Here is an 18,105-nt window from a genome sequence, read left to right on the forward strand (position 1 = left end):
AATAGGTTAGTTATAAGATATCCTGTTACATTTAAAGTCCTGAAATACTTTCACTGCATTATAACAGGTGAAAGCTGAACAGCAACAAAAAAAACAACAATCAATCTATGCACAACTGGACAGTGACAAGATAATACTTAAGATGTTTAGCATAAACTGTGCTAAAGATTCACACAGGAACTACTGGCCGAAGCAATGTTTTATCTACTATAGCATACTGACTGGTAATTTACATGGCATATCAATGTTCAGTTTGATGTTCACTATTTTTCTCCATCATTTTAGTATTAAACTGGGTTGTTTTTTTTAAACTTCGAGATTTGAGTTGTGTTTGTATGAGGGAACAGTGATTTATTATTCGGTTAAGTTATTTGTTTCACTGGCTATGTACAGCCTTCTCTAATGACCAGAACTAGGAGAAACATGCTGATTGAAAACAAAGTAATAAAAACATTATAAAGATTCTACATCGAATTATAAATAGTCTGGTTATCACATAAAAAATGAATAATTTAAAAGTTATATATTTAGTAGGTTTCACAACAGCTCATTTTTAACAGCTTCATCATCACAAAAAAACACCAGTGGTCAAATTGAAAAGGACGTGAAATCCCACGCTATCTGGCAGTGTCTGGCCCAGAGCAATGCTGGGGTCCTCACTCACGTCGGGGGTGGAGAAGACGTCGCGGACGTGTCTGATTGGCTGCTTGTTCCTCTTGCGCAGGGTCTGGGTGTAGTTGTCCAGGCGCTTCCTGACCAGAGCCCCCTGCTTCCGCGTGAGGGTTGAGAGGAGGGCCTCGGCGGGGCCGTCCCCGGGCCCCCCGGACATAAGGGTGGAGAGTCCCGCCTCCTGAAGCCACGCCTCCTCAAGCTCCGCCTCTGAAAGGAACCCATGGGAGCCCCACCATTCCATGAAGAGATTCACCTCTGCCAAGCTTATGACGTCGGAAAGATAACAGCATAGCTTCCCCCAACTTTGACTACAAAAATAACCAAGATGGCCACCAGAGGCATGTCTTAAATTGTACCATGAATGCCACATTAAAGCTCTGCCCATTAAAAGACTCTCCCCTGCTGGATTTGTTGTAGGAGGGCAGCGGGTCGCTACATACCGTCGCTGCTGCTCCTCTCCAGCGGCTCCTCCGGCACGCCGTGTCCATCCTCTTCAATGCTCTTCATCTCACTCCAGTAGTCTTCCATGGAGCTGCGGTCCAAGGACTTGTGAGCCTCCCACGAGCAGTCCGCCGGGGGCGGGCATGGCGCCTCTGGAGAGGACATCCTCTTTGACCCCTGGTAACGCACTTTCCTGAGGACGACAGCACCGCAGATTTGACTGCACAAACTCCTAACTGCCACAGAACCGTTAAAGTGATTAACAGGCAGTTTTCTTTCTTTCAAACCACACAGTCTATGTGAATGTGCAGATGTAAACTCTGCAATGGTGCGAGTGCTGAGCACGAATATGTTTCTACATTCATATAAACCACATGATTTAATAGAAGCATTTAATAGAGCACCATTTCCCAATTTCAACAATACATTTTACGTCCAATGGGACATCACTATTCATGCTAAATGCTTCATTGCTCAGATACAACTTTAAAACTGTCTGAACAATTTATACATAATGATAAACAATTCAGATTATGTCTTTCTTTTTTTGAAACTGCTGAGTGTAAATCAATTCACCATAAACAAATTCATTACAGCCACACATGTAAATATATGCAGGTATGCATACACATTCTTCTGTGGATGGGATAAATTTGCTCTTTCTGCAACCTTCCATTAGCAATTAGCCTAAATCCCGAAATTCAGCATAGGCTGGACGGCTGGTGTCTACACTTTCCTTTGAAGCTTGGAAGTGTGGTGCAGACTTAGATTTCAAATGGCACTGAAGCGCATACCTTCATAGCTAGCTAAATATATACTGCATTTTTCTTTTTCCGTCTCACAGAATGCAGTACATTCTCCTACACTTCTATAAATGGATAACCAAGCAGTGGGCAGCATCAAGGAAATGCTGCAGAATTATTCAATATTCTTGCAAGCAGGTTGCTAGTCCCTAAAGAATCTCATGACAAGGTATGCAATCCAACACCTACTTAAAGTGTCACATATAAATCTGTGAGACAATAACATTGGAACTAGTATGTGAACCTAATGAACCTGCAACTCTCAATGAAACACTGCACTGCAAAAACCAAAAAAATAAGACAATGTATTTTAGTCCTAAATTTAGACTTAGTGGCATTTCTATTCATTTTTTTTGTTACAAAATAAGACTAAAGATTGCCAATGAGGGGAGACATGTTTTATGTGACAAGCAAAAAGTAACTTAAAACAAAGTAATATTTTCTACTTAAAATAGATGAAGTCTTGTTACAAGAGTAGAACACTTACAGTAAGACACATTTTGGCAGAGTAGTAGCACCGCAAGTCAGTATCACCAAAGCTAAACAAGTACATACTTCCTCTGTGCATTTCTTACTTCCTTAATTCATTTTTTATGCAATTACAATGGGCCAGTTATTACTACAGCCAACCTTTTTTTACAGCCCCATACTAACAAAAACCAACAGACCATAAAACCAACAAAATGACACATTACATCTGACTAGTACAAGATTGAGGAAGGACGGACACACGCAAGCACACACACTCACATGCATATACAGTACATACATACTCACACGCAAACACCACACACACACACACACACACACACACACACACACCTCCTACCCATCTACCACCCACCCCCCTTCCAGACACACACACACACATCCACATACGCAGTAGTCCACCTGGCGACATAAACAACAGTCTTGTCGGCGATTACACTCCCAGTCCATCTGGCACCCACACCCCAGATCTCAGTGGCTTGTCTGTCTTTCTTTTAATCCTATAATAACAGGGAGCACCCGTTACATCACCAGGCCTTTCATTTTCCTGCTCTACTCCGAAAGACACAGGTTGCTGATTTACGGCTGGTTCGAGAGAAACAGCAACCTGTGTCTTTCAGAGTGGAGAAAGGGGCCGTGATCCCTGACACTCTGCTGAGGCAATTTGGTAGCCTGTTCCATTTAAGCAGAATTTAGGACCTGTGGTCAGTAGGCCTGAATGGTTTGAAAGGCCTCCAGTTAAACAGAAATGAGGTTAATGCTCCCTTTAAGCCCTTATCTTACTCCAGCCAGCCGGAGAGATGGCAGTTTTAGGAGGTGAATGAGGATGAGTGAATCAGGCTTGCGAGACATTTTCTGGTGTTTACGCTGCACAGAAACGCCCTACAGCCTGCATTCACACTCACAAAAACTTTCAGTCTACCGCATTTGAGTTTCTTTCAGTGAACCAGGACAGTAGCCACACAATCAGAATGGACACTTCATAGTGTGTGAGCTTCATATAAATGTTCTGCGGTTATTCATTCATTCACAAAAATATTTTTTTTTTCTCCCTCACGGTTTCTGAGACAGGACAGTATACAATCAGAATGAAGTTAGGCTAGGGCTGGGTGATATACTGCAGCAATAATCAACAAATGTAAAAACGAACATTGCCACCATGTAGTGTATTGCCTCTCTTTTAGTCTTTTTTATATAATTGTACCAGATGTGGTGAAAAAACATCTAAACTGAAGAGGCCCCATGATAAAACATGAAAGAGAGAAAGGCAATACACCACATGGTGGTGATCATTGTTATTGCATTTGATAAGTATCACTGCGGTATATTGCCCAGCCCTAACTTAGGCAATTGTTAACTTTCCATCAAGGCAAAGTATGGACAGAAATCCTGAGTGTCCAGTTAAATGGCAGTAGGCCCTATTATCGGCTCCCACATCACTGTCAGACAGCAGGAGCGCACACCATTTGGAGACATTATTGAATAAAGACGAGCACGGTGGGAGTCCGGATGGAGTGCTAAGGGCGGAATGGACCCACAATCCCCTGGGAGACTGCCCGCTTCCTCCTGCAATCGATGGGGGTGTCAGCTGAGCTTCGACGCATTAACACAAATAGCGCAGATCGCATGACGGGAAATCTTTGCATTGGTCATAAGGCATGTTTAGGACCAGGGTTTGAACATTGCATTTGACAAACTGCAGCAGTTAAATAACTCACTCGAACGGTACCGATTCCTTAAGATATTACTTTATGATTCCAAAAGGAAACCTTCATGTGTCAGTTCCACTAGACCTTCTCATTACAGCTCTTACCCTCAAACAACGGGGTAGTATCTTGACGTGGCTGCAGAAATATGCAGCGTTGCTGCAAAGCAGGTTTGTTTGTTATCACACATAAATCAATGAGGGACGTGAAACTAATCAGACACTCTACTATTATGGTCCATTTGCCACATTCTAGCTCAGGTTGTGACAACAAACAGCAGGTAGAGTGAAGCAGACCATGTGTACTCATTGAGTTGCACGTTGTTTAGTTCAGTGAAATTCATATTGGATCAACGCAGTATAGTTTGTACTTTGAACATTATCTCATTGTGACTAATGCAACAAATATGACTGGCGTGCAGATAATCCACGAAACAGCCAACAATAATGGAAGCATTTACCACACCTTCAGAGTTTGAAAGAAGCTGTCCTGTGTACATTAGAGTCTCACTCACCTCTGTGCCTTAGTTATTTTTCTTTATCGTGTGAGCTGCATTCTCACTTTTAAGAACCACTTGTTTTTAGCAAGCCTTATCAGCACAGGCCAGCCTACGGTTCCAGATATGACCGCCCTTCATCATGAGATCACAGAGTGTCAAATTCTGTCACACACTTGTGTACCCACACCCACACACTCAAATACTTGTACAACAGCACCCAGCCACCTGTTCTCTTATCTTGCATCATCCACGACAGGACGGGACTTGTAAAAAACCACTAGATACTCAATGACAAAACATAATTAGGCCCGATTCTTTTTATAGTCTATCCCTGACAAACTGTTAATGAATGGCAAATAAAGGTCACCCGCATCAGCCAATAAAACTAATCTACACTTTGTTTCACAGGAGAGATAAAAAGCCGATAACACAAATGAAGTAGAGAAATTAGACTGTGGGCATACGGAGAGTGCAAGTGAGACTTCACCCCACTGAACCCTGCGCTATGCATGACATCCTCAGCATGTTTGCACAATAAGAGCACATTACTGGTTCACCGGATACATACCGCAAGAATGTTTCCATGACCGAAGGATGCAAACTGAGGCCCGTGCAGGCGCTGAAGTGAATTTTGACACATGTTATCTCCCTCAAATCTGTGGTGTTCTGCCTTACATTAAGCAGCTCGGAAAATTATCTAATTCACATTCGGGTCTGAACCATGCAATGTGAATTCCACCTGGCCGGTGGCATCGCATTCTGAGGTTTCAAATCCTTGCGTGAACCTTCTGCGGTTGGGAGCGACCATGCGCGCATTTTATAACCGAAAGATTAAGTGCAATCAAGAGAGACGCTGAGTCTGGATCAACACGGCGGCAGGGAGGTGGCGCAGGAGGAAGACTATCTAAGTGCAATCTAAGAATTCAAAGGTGAAAAATCTGGTTGGCTCAGTGGAGGTATGCATGACACAGACTTATTGCAGAGTCATCTCGAAAGCAGGCAAAAGAAAAAGTGCTCGTAAAGTGGACGTGAAGCTACAGTGATGTGCAGTTTGATATTAGAGGTGTTTTAGACATGGATGACCACGCCAGAGTGCTATGCACGCTCGCACACTAGTTTCCTGTGAGTCAGTAGCAGTGTCACAAATGACTGAATTAAGACAGAGCAATTCTCACTGTCCTGGGGTACAAGTAGTAAACACAGAGAGAAATAAAGTGCAACAGCCTTCCCTGAGAGAAGAGGCTCGACTGATGTTTAGCTATACCCAGGCTATTCGACGGCATTTAAAGTGGCCCACTTAGTTTCTCAATATACATTTAAACAAGTGCAGGATAATGCAGCCAAGTACCCTTTTTATTCTGATGTTTTATTTTAAATTAAACAAGCAAGGAAATGGTATCCATAGTTAGAGTACGAAGTTAAAATCAACGTAAGTAAGTCTTTAAACAATTTGCTCATTTTAGACAAGCCTACACTAAACGAAATTCCCAAATTTACAATATCCACCAGTACCTTCACAGTGAAACAAGCAAAAAGGTTTAATAAATAGTAATCTTGCCTGTAAAAAACACCCTCACAAACTATACCTGACAAACTAAAAGGTTCTGGTATTTGTCATGTTTCCAATAGACCACACCTCTAAACCCAGTCATAAAATCATTCATTCTCAGTGCACATTAGCAACATAATTTCTGAAGTTCACTCAAGAGGCAAACAATATCAAAGCTATGGAAAACAATCAGTCAGTGGAAAGAGATAAGACTTTACCTTTTCAATCTCTCATCCAGCAGGACAAATAAGAATTTACGAGACTACGCAGACAGAAAGCCAGCCAGGTTTCCTTCAGCATGAACTAAGTTGTTAGAGTATGACGAGAAAGGAGACAAAGAGGGAGAAAGTAACAGTGGTATCTCAGGATTTCCTCTGGTGAAGCCAGGATCTCACTGGAACAAGCTCATCTCTCCTCCCACATACCTCCATCTGAGCCCACACAAGGCACGGGTCTCCAGTGTCCAGCTCTCTTCCCTCCCTCATCCTTTGCACCCCTCCCTTTCTTTTTCTCTTTCCTTCCCCCTTTCAACATATTTCCCTGCCTTTCCCCATCCCATTGTCACTGAATGTTTTTTTTCAAGCACAAATTGAAAAAAAGAGACCCTCTTAAAAGCTTATCTAAACCTCGTAGGTTTCTGGCACTGTTACTAAATGGGTCTATCAGAGGAAAATGTACACAAAATTACTGGAAAAATCAATAAGGTTGGGATTGCCATTATAACCATTTATTTGGCAGACACCTCTTTACAAATGGAAGCTGCAGAAGACAGAAATTGCACAGAATATAAAATACATGAATACACATTACCACAAAACATGAGCAAGGACATCAGATTATGAACATTGCTAGCACTATTTCAATGTCATGGTGTGTGCCTTATAATTGTCAACACCTAAATGTAGAGCCAATGTTTACCTCCATTAAACAAATCTGAATTTGAAGACAGAAAGTACAGCAAGTAGACTGTGTGCAACCACAAGTGAAGTTTGATTTCAGCCCACCAGTGTTCTTGCAGATTCTAGCACACAGACAAGAGCATGCAAAATAATACTGAAAAACCATCTGGACCAGCCATTCTTACATGTTACACATACAGGTTCTTTTTTGTCAAATCTGCAAACCTATCAGGACATTGAAAGAACAAAAAAAGCATGTGTACCAACTTTTCAACTCACCAGATAGAAACAATCAAATGCTTTTATACGATTTGGGGGAGAGCCAGTCAAAGGGCTTATTGCTAAATTCAATGCATGACCCCCCCAAGGCAGTATGAAGGTCAGTGAAGAATAAGACTCAAGTGGAAACATGTGGCACTGGGAAGGGTTCCCAAAAAGCCCCTGAATGGGGTGAGATCTGAACCCCGAGGCCTGAATCGAGGGACCCCCAATCATGGCCTCATTTTTGAAAGAATGTAAATACCAGAATTATGGTGCGATATCGATATTGCAAGAAAAGTAGCTCAATGCAACTGATTAAATGGCTGTCTCTCCATAAAGCAATTAAAAATTAATGAAATGAAATGCACACAATTACCAGTCTCAATCATGGATGAAAAATACCCGAACAAGTATTAAATTTAAAAACATCTTGAGACTGTCTGCTACATCAGACAGTGACCACGAACAATTACGATTATTGAATAACTGAACAAAAGCATTTTCAACAAAGGACAAAATGCCATGGATTCATTTCTGGTCCTGTTAAAGATCAAATCTAACATTTTCAAGATACAAATATATTACGTTATATGAAGAAGTAGGCTACATATTTTATCATTGCTTAATAAATATTTTGGCAATCTGTCAAGCAGGATTTAGGTTGACCATCTGAGTCAATACATTACTCTAGACTGCATTTTAAAACTTCAAGAAATTATCCTTCCATTTGAAGGAAATTAGTGATGCTATATACCACACCAATGCTGTATGTTCTTCAATGTCAAAAGTATCTGCAATTATCCATATTGTACATTAGACCTCCAAATCATGTCATGGAGAAATTACCAACAGAGCCAATATTAACAAGACTACAAACCCAGAGGAGATGACTCAGACCATGCACCTGCCCTTAGCATATGTTCATCCACTTGCTATTGAAGGAGCCCCACAGCCCTTCCCATGTGCCCAGAATCCAGCAACTGGCTGGCTCTATATTTAGTCTGCAGTCATCTCCAACTATCCATAAATCTGTGTTAGGGCCCTGAAGGATGACAACTACTAGAAGCCTTTTCACCATAGTGCCTTCTCTTTCTTAAAATCCTTTAAAGGAGAGCAGCGTGATAACTGATAAGTAGCTTGTCTGCAGTACGTAGACAATCTACAGGGTATCCCAAAAAACAGATCAATACCACAAACCAAAGTATGGCCGGAAATCTGTCTATGGATTGAGGTTGTACAGTATGGCAAAAGAGCATAGTGCACAGAGTAAAGTGGTGGACTCCACCCAAGGAAAGCAGAGAGGTTTTGATGGATTTTTTAGCAAAAAGGTCAGCTCACCTCAACTTGTTCCCTCAAAGAATTAGGCAATACTTTTAACCTTCAATTTAGTCTTGACTTTTGACTTCATCTTTTACCATTTGCTGTAAAATGTCAGCAATCAGGCCATATATCTTAACACCGAATCTAGACTTGCTTAGTCAAATTTCCTTTGTATTCCTTGCTTATCAGCCTGGGTTTGTAAACGTCTTTGCTGCAAGACGCACAGTATAATTTAACTGTCTGCATAGCTTTTAAATGGGTGGGTAACGGTATAATGTAGTCCAATAGCGGCTTCCTCGCAACAAGGAACACAAGAGAGACCCTGAACATGACACGGCTGAATGCATTTAATTAATTTCATCAATTCTTATTTTATATATAGTTATTCTAAAATCCAGTCAAAAAATGCAATTCAAGTCCCATGTCATGGTATTCATGTTATGGTATGAAAAGAACACTCTAAAGTGATGTCATAAAAGAGGAATCTGCACAGGTTCCAGCTGGATGGTTGAACAGAACACCCCGAAAAACAGGAATCTTACATCATCTTTGGCACATTGCCAAAATTATACGCTATAACTTAAGTAAAATTTCTTTTCCTCTCTATTGGGTATGCATGTCCAAAAAATGGTGCTCTTATTTTGAGTGCATAGCATACAAGTCTTCCAAAATATGCCAAGCACTTTTGGATTCATGGTTAAACTTGAAATGTTATACCCACAGATGAAATAAAGAGAGAAGCACCAGGTCCTCTTACCACAAGTGGCCTACAATAAGCAGAAGATGATAAACCAAAATACCATTCCACTCAAGTCTCACTCCTTTCATAGTGCATGTACTTACAACGCGATATCTATTATTTAGTGATCAGGCTGAGAGGGAAAATTGTGGTTGTTCCCATATAAATCACCTAACTTATGTAATATCATCTCATTAAGTTGTTATTGTAAGACACTGCGAGCAATGTTATTTGGCTGACATGCAAATTCAGAAGTAAAACAGAGTTCCTTCTATGTACCGAAATGCTCCGCTGTTCATTTGGCAGAATGAATCCAATTCAATACAAATACCCATTTTAGCCAAGCCGAGGGTTTTCACACACTGGTGAGCCGGATTTCCACACTTCAATCAAATCACAATTCATGAAACAAGCACAACAATGTGTACAATAAACATTCAGGGAATAAAATTAAATTACATTCCTCCCTAAAGTGGAGGTTTTGAGACCCTGAAGCCATTGTTGTGATAAAGAACTAAATTACATTTTCTGGCATTATACAATGGCCATATGGGTGAGAAGAAAACTCAACAGAATCCTTTTAACTCATGACTGGACTTGCAATACTTCATTAAACATTCGGTTCACAGTCCAGTAGGTTGTGGTGACTACAGTATAATGTTAGGACAGTTTCAAACACCTATTTTATAAACTTGCGCACAGATCAAGGGGGGTTAGTGAAATAGTAGTCATCCAACCAAGAACTGTGAGCATGATTAAGACCTTCTATCACACATACCATGAAACAGGTAGCCTACAATGTAAAAGTAAAATTTGTTTAAGCAATAAAGAAGTCAATGAATGGTCAACAGTGCAGTTAGACATGGATGCTCCATGTTTCCATAGATTCCACAAACCATTACTGCATCAGTTCTTTAAAAAAGTGTCTTATGTTTGAATTTAATAGTACTGAAACTGTGGCTCAATTACCTAAGTGTCTTAAAATGAAAGACATGTTTAAAAAACTGAATGCCAGATGGAAGTAGCTTTCTGTTTACCCTAATGGATTTGAATAATGAATAAGAGCTAAGCACACAGTTCTGCAGGTATCCGTCAGGACATGATTTACTTTAGCTTTTACACAGGCAATTCCCTTGAAAACATACCTCGAACATTCACAAACGCTGATCATTGTTTATCAAATACATCAGACAGCATGAGCCTCACAAAGAACTCTTTCATAGTGCTATAAATGCACACGAACATTCCTCCCTATTTGAAAAGGTCATGTTTTTCCACAGTTGACATGATTTTGTGATCAGAGTGAGAAGCTGATTACACGCAAAACAGCATAGAAATCGATAAGAACATCAAATGAGGCTTCAGCTTGTCTATTTTCTTTTCTTTCTTTTTTATCTACACCATTTAGCTTCCACAACTAACCAATGGTGACATCAGAGTTAACAAGCTGATTTGGGAAAGGCTAATGCCATGTGTCTGTACCAAAAGAGAAGCATCGAAGATAACCAAGCACAGGTTACATTCATTCCAAACCACTTGCAGAGAAATGCACTCTCAGCCCATTGCCTTCTATTGTCAATTCAATTGTGAAAATTTCCCATTCAAATGCCTGATTTTCTCCACTGCCCTCTTCTGCCAGGCCATGCAAAGCAGCCAGAGAGGCAGGCTCACTGAACCGAAACCAGGGTGAAACCACAATCATGCAGGCCTATTCCATGCTTGAGGTCCTTCGTAGGAAAAACATTCCACTTCACAGTATGAAATGCATATGAACAAGCTATGCAACCTTCCCCATGTTACAATCACTCTTAAAGACGTAGTACAGCCTACAGTAGCCTTTCAGGTGATGTGAGCTCAGAAATAGATGTTAAACATGAAGATGTTAATGTAGGCTAATGCCTGAATCCCACCTGATTTGACGAAAGACGGAGCAAAACATAATCATCATTATTCGGTATATGATTTTTTAAATTATTTTGCTTAATTTGTTTGCTTATTTTATTACAGTTCATTACACTTTTTAAAGAAATTTAAAGACACAGCACTCTGGTGGTCAAAATAAATGCAAGCTGCTGTCATGTCCAGTAATTTATTAAACAAAATTATGCATACTAGACCATTTAATCGTATTCAAGGTTATACAAGAGTGCTTTATCATTCATTCCATCACAATAAGATAAATCAACATCATGAAAAGAACTAGCCTACTTCAAATGTTAACCTTTGTAAAACAAATATCAGCCAGTCTCCTGTTAACATTCAAGCTTCCCTGTAACTCAAACTCCTTTAATGCTTTCACTTTTACACTGCATATGTAAAAACACATAAGCAAGTCTTCCTTTTCTCAAAATACATGTCTTTTCATTTTTTGAAATACATACTACATACTAAAGTTTAATATATACAAACCAAAATACACACAAAATATAGCCTAAAACTTTTCTGTTTAACAACAAGAAACTTGGAAAGTCAAAAGCATTTTCCTTTCATCAAATGCTTGTCCTTTTTTAAGCAAAGATATGTCTGCTGTGTATTTTTAAAGTACTACTGGCACATGAAAGGAACACCAATTTTGCGAACACACATATCATTTGCGAAAACATGTCATCAACTGCGTTCCTGCTTTCTGATTCTACCTTAGTCAGTGTAATACACAGGTATAAGAGACAAGTGGGATTTTTTTTTACCTGTGCATGCTTGCTGCCCTTCAGTCCTGGTAAGAACCCTCAAAAAGTGAGAGAAATATATGCTGTTTGGGTGAGAAGCGTAAAGCGATACACTTAGCCCGACCATACCCTCTCCTATCCTGTTGACAGTGAGCCGGAATCTCGACAAGCAGCATTTCCAAAAGTCATACCAGGAAGTTCTTTTCCCCATTCTTTTAGTAATGAAGTCATAGTTCTATTTTTAGCCCTGCCACTCAACTCCACAATTTGTCAAACATTTTCTAAAGTTAATCATTCCCCTAATTTTTTCACAGGCTCGGTTCCAGGTTTACTGATCTAATCTTAAAACCACACATTGGGGAGGGGGTCATAAATCAGCCATTCCTCAGTTTTAATTAATGTGTTTTTGCGTGTCTTCACAACTCCGTGTGTATCTGAACCTCCTGCCAAAAAGAGAATCTGCTCTCATTGTTGGCTTTAAAATCAACATAATGTGTACTTTACAAAAGGGATTACCCATATATTGAGACTGAGCTCAGATATGTAAGGATTATACTGTACTATATTGTCCTCTTCATAACATGGAATAGAACTGGAATGTTATGCAATGCACTGCAAACTTTGCGACTGAAATGTGCTACAATTGTCTAATACTGCACTGAGCTCAGTCCGTGTGCATACTGCCCTTTCATAAATATAATTTGAATGGTAAAAAGGAGCTATGCAGTGTCTGCAGTAGTGTGGACTACTGAAACTCCCTGTTGGCTGGGCTTGGCCCACTTCTCATCGTGTGCTACCAGATTACCTCAACACATTTAGAGCACAGCTGCCCACTGGTCTTCACCCTCACAAAGTGTGCCCATGCCTCCCCTCTCCCTTTCTCAGACTCCTGGTGCTCTTGTAATTCAGTCTATAAAAACTGTCAGCGAAGTTTATAAAAACAAGCAGCACAAGAGCTCGAGATGCACAAAGTTATGATCAAATCATAAGTGCCATAAGTGAATTTCTAATGGGCAGACGTTTGGACCGTGGAAACCGTAGCCAGTTTTAAATCTAAACTTAAAACTCATCCTTTAAAATCTCTCTTTTATTAAGCTTTAGCCAGATGTATTTTTCTAAATTACTTATTTTAAACCACAATAAATTGTTTTTTCTTTTACTATATTCATATGCACACATGGGTATTTCTCTACCTGTGTGTACATATCAATGTCAGTTAAGCACTTTGTGCAATGACTTGACTTGACTTCGGTCTGCCTGCCTGTACATAAACAAGTTTATCAGGAGATTTTGGAGCAAATCTATAGGTATGATATTGATAAGAGAGTTATTGTAATTATTACTACATGAGTTTTTTTGCAATCCATGATTCAAGCTGCTGTTATAAAAGGGAACTACACCCTAAAATGTGCCAAACACAAATATGCCAATCATTATTCATTCATGTCCATCACATGCCCTGGCAACATTCCGCTGAAGTGACACATTTTGCATCACCAGGAGAGCCACACCCATTCTCAATGCAGTAATGATGCATAGCTAAGTCAAAGGGGTGTACGTCAGATACAGGATATGACAGGCAAGATATGTAGACAACCATAACTCCAAATATTATCATTTGTTATCATATATTATAACTTTCCATTATAGGAGGAATAAATAAAAATGCAATTAAATCCTGAAGTTCCCATTTGAACGCTACGTTGCTTAGGTAACTTTCATTGGAATGGAAGGAGTTATCAAAATCTACACCAGGTTTTTGGAAGAATTCAGGAGATCAGTGCTTTTTCTATCTCTGAGAAAATGGGCAATCGTGAATCATTCCATGATAGCATGGTTCATCTGTTACATGCTGTGAGCACTGAGCCTGGCTAACCAAAAACAAAGGTACTGTTTATGTGAGGAAGTTGAAACAGGATGCAATTGTGTCCCTTATCACTCTATGCTGTACAATACCTGTGGCAGAAGATCACTACGCACCATCTTTGTTGCGTATAACTTGGCAACAGATGAATTTAAAAATTGTGGCTGAAAGCGTGTTTACACACCAGTCTGTATGTGTACTCATTACAAATAACGAAATCAAAACTGGACATAGCAGGGTGACTAAATTTCACCAACAAGCTCTTTATATCAAAAGAGGCAGATAAAAACAATCATTTACATGCAAATACTCTGCTGGCACAGGAGATGGCAGAGATAGAGCTAAAGAAAAAAATGATCAACTTTCACGCGTTAAAACTGGAGTATATCCACAGTTCTGGGACATGCTTTTGTATAGAACAAAGCTCAGCTGAAGGGCCCTTTGAAAGTAATTCAGCCAATGACCCTAATGCATCAGACCACGTGCCATCATGCCATTCCAGCCATTTCAGTGCCTGTGACATTTTACAGTAGTACTGTTTCAGTGCTCATTACATTTTAGAGTAGTACTGTTTCAGTTTTCATTACATTTTACAGTAGTGCTGTTTCAGTGTCTAGAGGAAAAAATAACTAACTTTCAACTAATTGGGAAATGCTGGAGCAAAGAAATAATGCTATAATACCAAGACTCATAATGGTATGGCATACCAATAATTCACCTTTTTGGGGGGGGGGGGGGGGGGTGGTCTGCTGGAGCACTCATTCACTCATGCCACATACCTAAGGGCTTTTTCCACTTTATTTAACCTAACCTGCAAGTCTTAGGACTGTGGGAGGAAACCGGAGTACCGGGACGACCATGCAAACTTCAGGGATTCGAACCAAGAACCTTCTTGCTGGTCAGCAGTGTTACCCACTGCACTACCTTGCCGCACTTGTAAAAAGCCATGAAGATACTATGCAAGGCTAGTAATTTGTCTTCCAATGGCACCAAGCAGCTGAGGGCAAGTAAACATTAATTTAACTAATATGCTGCTATGAGCATGCTTTTGTAGATTGATTTTTTAAAAACTCATGCAGAATGGCTGCAATTGTACTGAAATGTGCTTCAGTCCTTATATGCTTCGTTAAATCAAGCACATTCCTGCAATTATCAGTAAAATAGCTTACTGATGTAATCCCTGATGCAAATGTTTGTGCAAACAACTGCATCCTGAGCCAACTGTAATTGAGGAATTACGTGTAGTGTTTGTAGGAAATTTGAAGAACAGCACTAGGACTCGCCCGTATGAATCGCATTGCCTCTGACAAAAAGAGAACAAGCCAATAGGAGGGGCAAATGTGTAGTGTGCCCTGTGTTTTTTAACCTTGATGGTATAGTCAAAACTTCCAGACCACATATTATCAGTGTGGATGGCCATTTTTAACCATGAAGGTCATTTATTGAATTGTATTGTATGCTAGCTGTTGTTTTTTTAAATCACCCATTCTATGCAAGAAAGCATAAGCTCCACATCACATAAGGGTTTCAGCAAAATAACAGCTGTATGTGACCTATCACCAGTCCCATATACTATATAATCCTGACAAGCTAAACATGTCTCTCTGTCTCTGTTGCAATGTAAATATTTAAAGATTTGATGGCTAGTTCCAATTTCTCAAGAACCTCACAAGAAGCTATTCACAACATTAAATTTCTGGGTACATTCACAAACCCTTGGTTTTGGACCATGGTACAGCTCACTGTAGTTTTTTTTTCTTTTACTGTGTTTTTTGTCTAATTTTAATATTAGCCAGGCGACTAAAGTGAAATGTAAGTCTGTGACCATGCTTTTGTTGCATGATGAGATTAACACAACAGCAAGTACCTCTCATTCTATTTAAATTAATGTTGCTTCATGTTTAAAAGCCTTAGTACAAAAAAAAAAAAAAAAACACGGAAAGGCTAGCAAGCCTTGTTAGCCAAGTTCAGCCAGCCTTTAGTCAGTATTGTCCCATCCGTTGAAAAATAGGTATGAAAGTGGGGTGAAATTTTCTTTTTTTCTCTGAAGAGAATAGCATAAAACCAAATAATTACTTTAAAAGTAAATCCACATCTCAAGACCGGTACCTCTTTTGCATTATATATGCTTAATTCCATAGTAAGTTTCCATAGTAAATAGACTTTCTGATACTGGGGTCCTTATTGTATTGCACACAGTCTAAGCTTTGTTGGACAAAATATCTGTATCGACTTCTGAAGTCTTGCCATCATGACATGACATTGGACTGGGAAAGTTTTGAACCCTGCATATACATTTATCAGTTTCTAAACTAAAGTTTTCAATAGCTAAAATCTACTATAGACAATGAAAAGGCTATCCTTGATATATTATGAATGTAGTCAAATCAGATGTTTTAGAAACCGAAAATGTTTTTGCAAACATGTGACTACACAGGTTTAACACCAATTGGAAATCATTTTGTGAATATCACACACATTCTGGACTGTAGGCCAGACAACCAGCTATAGTGTGCTCCTTTACAACCTGTGGCATTCTGGTAGAGAAGCCTTGGAGACTGATGAGTGTGTGCAAGGTAAAAATTAAAAACAGACTAGACAGAGATTTATCTGTCTCAGCTGCTTCAAACGAACGCACACCGACAGGCCCGACATCCTGTTTAGGTAAACGGCAAAGCTGCTGTGGAAGAATTATCCACCCGTCATTAAAAAGTAATCACTATACTTACACAAATGGCATGAAAATTGGTAGTTTTTGCAAACATAACCAGTCTTTACTACAGAGGAATATTTGAATAAGACGGATTGCCAACATAAATAATGCAATTACTAGTAGTCCAGTTAGTTACCATTAACTAGAATATACTTGCTTTACAATGTATTAATCCAAATCCAGATTTAACTGCAGATATTTAATTGCAGTACACATCTGAATCTGGTGTTATAGTTTGTTCAAGCCTCGTCAATAAAACTACCGGAAAATATGAATGGTTTTGCATTTGGTATAGGTAAAGGGTGAATTTAACTTTCATGACAAAACATCGTACATTAATTACACAAGCGTGGTAAATGTTTGCAAACATCTGCTCTTCACACTTTTGTCTTTTGAGCTACATGGCTGAAAGCGTCTGGCGTCTCACTTACCTATTTAAAGGAGAGTGTACGGGAAAGAGAGGTTGTGCAAAACCGTCCTCCACCAACTGTATCCTTGGCGGAGAATACGAATGATAAGCTGTCAATATAACGCTGCCGGAATCTTTCATTTCCATTATTAAAACTCAAAGCGCCTGCACCGAAGTAGTAATGAAAGCACGCATTCACTTCACCCCTGTACACAAGGGTCTCATTCCTAAGAGTAAATAAATAACGCGAAGCACCGGCCCTTTCGCATCGGGTCCGATGTGTAACACGACACCACACTGACGAGCAACTATGCCTACCAGCCTATCAGGATTCCTCATTATTTGCATAAAGTTCGCACCTCTTCTTACCGACAACAAAATGCGGCGTTATAATAATAGAACTTAGTGAGCCTTTAACTGGAAAAAATGAAACTTCCTTATATACTGTAATAGGAAATCTCACGAAACTTTAATACACTAGCTTTCGTTTAATCACAACCCTGTATCCTCACCGATGATGACTTCGACTGGTCATTAGTTAGTTCTGCTAATTCCTTCAAATTTAACATACTTTTTCTGATAAAACTTTAATATTTGGCATGCAGTGAAAGGTCACTGAATACCGATTTTGCAACTCCAAAGGTGAATCCAAATGTTATTGACATTGCAATTGTTCTCAGGGATGTTTCTAGGAAAGAAGCCCAGTTAGCAGATATAAATATGATTATTTTTATTTTAATATTGAATTATTTATGTGTAGATTATCATACAATTGTATTAATCGCTGTTATTCATGGTATTAAACCACATTTAGTCAATACGCATTTTGATAAATATAGCTAAATGTTCAATAAAACCGTTACCAACTGGAAGTTTAATCAGACATATTTTTAAGCCCTATATGCTGGTAAACCTTTAAATTCAATTGCCTGTTATAATAGGTTATCACATAAATTATTAAGGAATATAAACCATATGGAGATACTCTGCAATGCTGTTATATTTCACATTGGAAATGGAAATTAATTAGAAGATATTATCAGTGGTTCTAAAAGTAGTAAAGTGATTTCTCTGG

General features: G+C 39.4%; 1 protein-coding gene across 4 annotated transcripts in view; it reads right to left on the minus strand.

Annotated features, from left to right (window-relative positions):
- arhgap28 (Rho GTPase activating protein 28) overlaps positions 1 to 17,333 on the minus strand; it is a 29,142-nt gene extending 11,809 nt beyond the window's left edge. The window contains exons 1-3 of one of the 4 annotated variants that reach the window (XM_064331141.1): positions 17,053 to 17,333; positions 1,113 to 1,306; positions 665 to 879 (exon numbers count right to left, since the gene is read on the minus strand). In XM_064331141.1, the coding sequence (XP_064187211.1) occupies positions 665 to 879; positions 1,113 to 1,306; positions 17,053 to 17,177 (534 nt within the window). In that variant the 5' untranslated portion in view covers positions 17,178 to 17,333. Of the gene's footprint in view, positions 1 to 664; positions 880 to 1,112; positions 1,307 to 4,625; positions 4,646 to 6,377; positions 6,513 to 12,065; positions 12,203 to 17,052 lie in introns of those variants that run through there. The other 3 variants (XM_064331142.1, XM_064331143.1, XM_064331144.1) reach the window with 3 other exon arrangements.
- Positions 17,334 to 18,105: the final 772 nt, after the last annotated feature.

The sequence above is a fragment of the Anguilla rostrata genome, chromosome 4 (assembly GCF_018555375.3).
Source record: "Anguilla rostrata isolate EN2019 chromosome 4, ASM1855537v3, whole genome shotgun sequence".
In the NCBI taxonomy this organism is placed as follows: domain Eukaryota; kingdom Metazoa; phylum Chordata; class Actinopteri; order Anguilliformes; family Anguillidae; genus Anguilla; species Anguilla rostrata.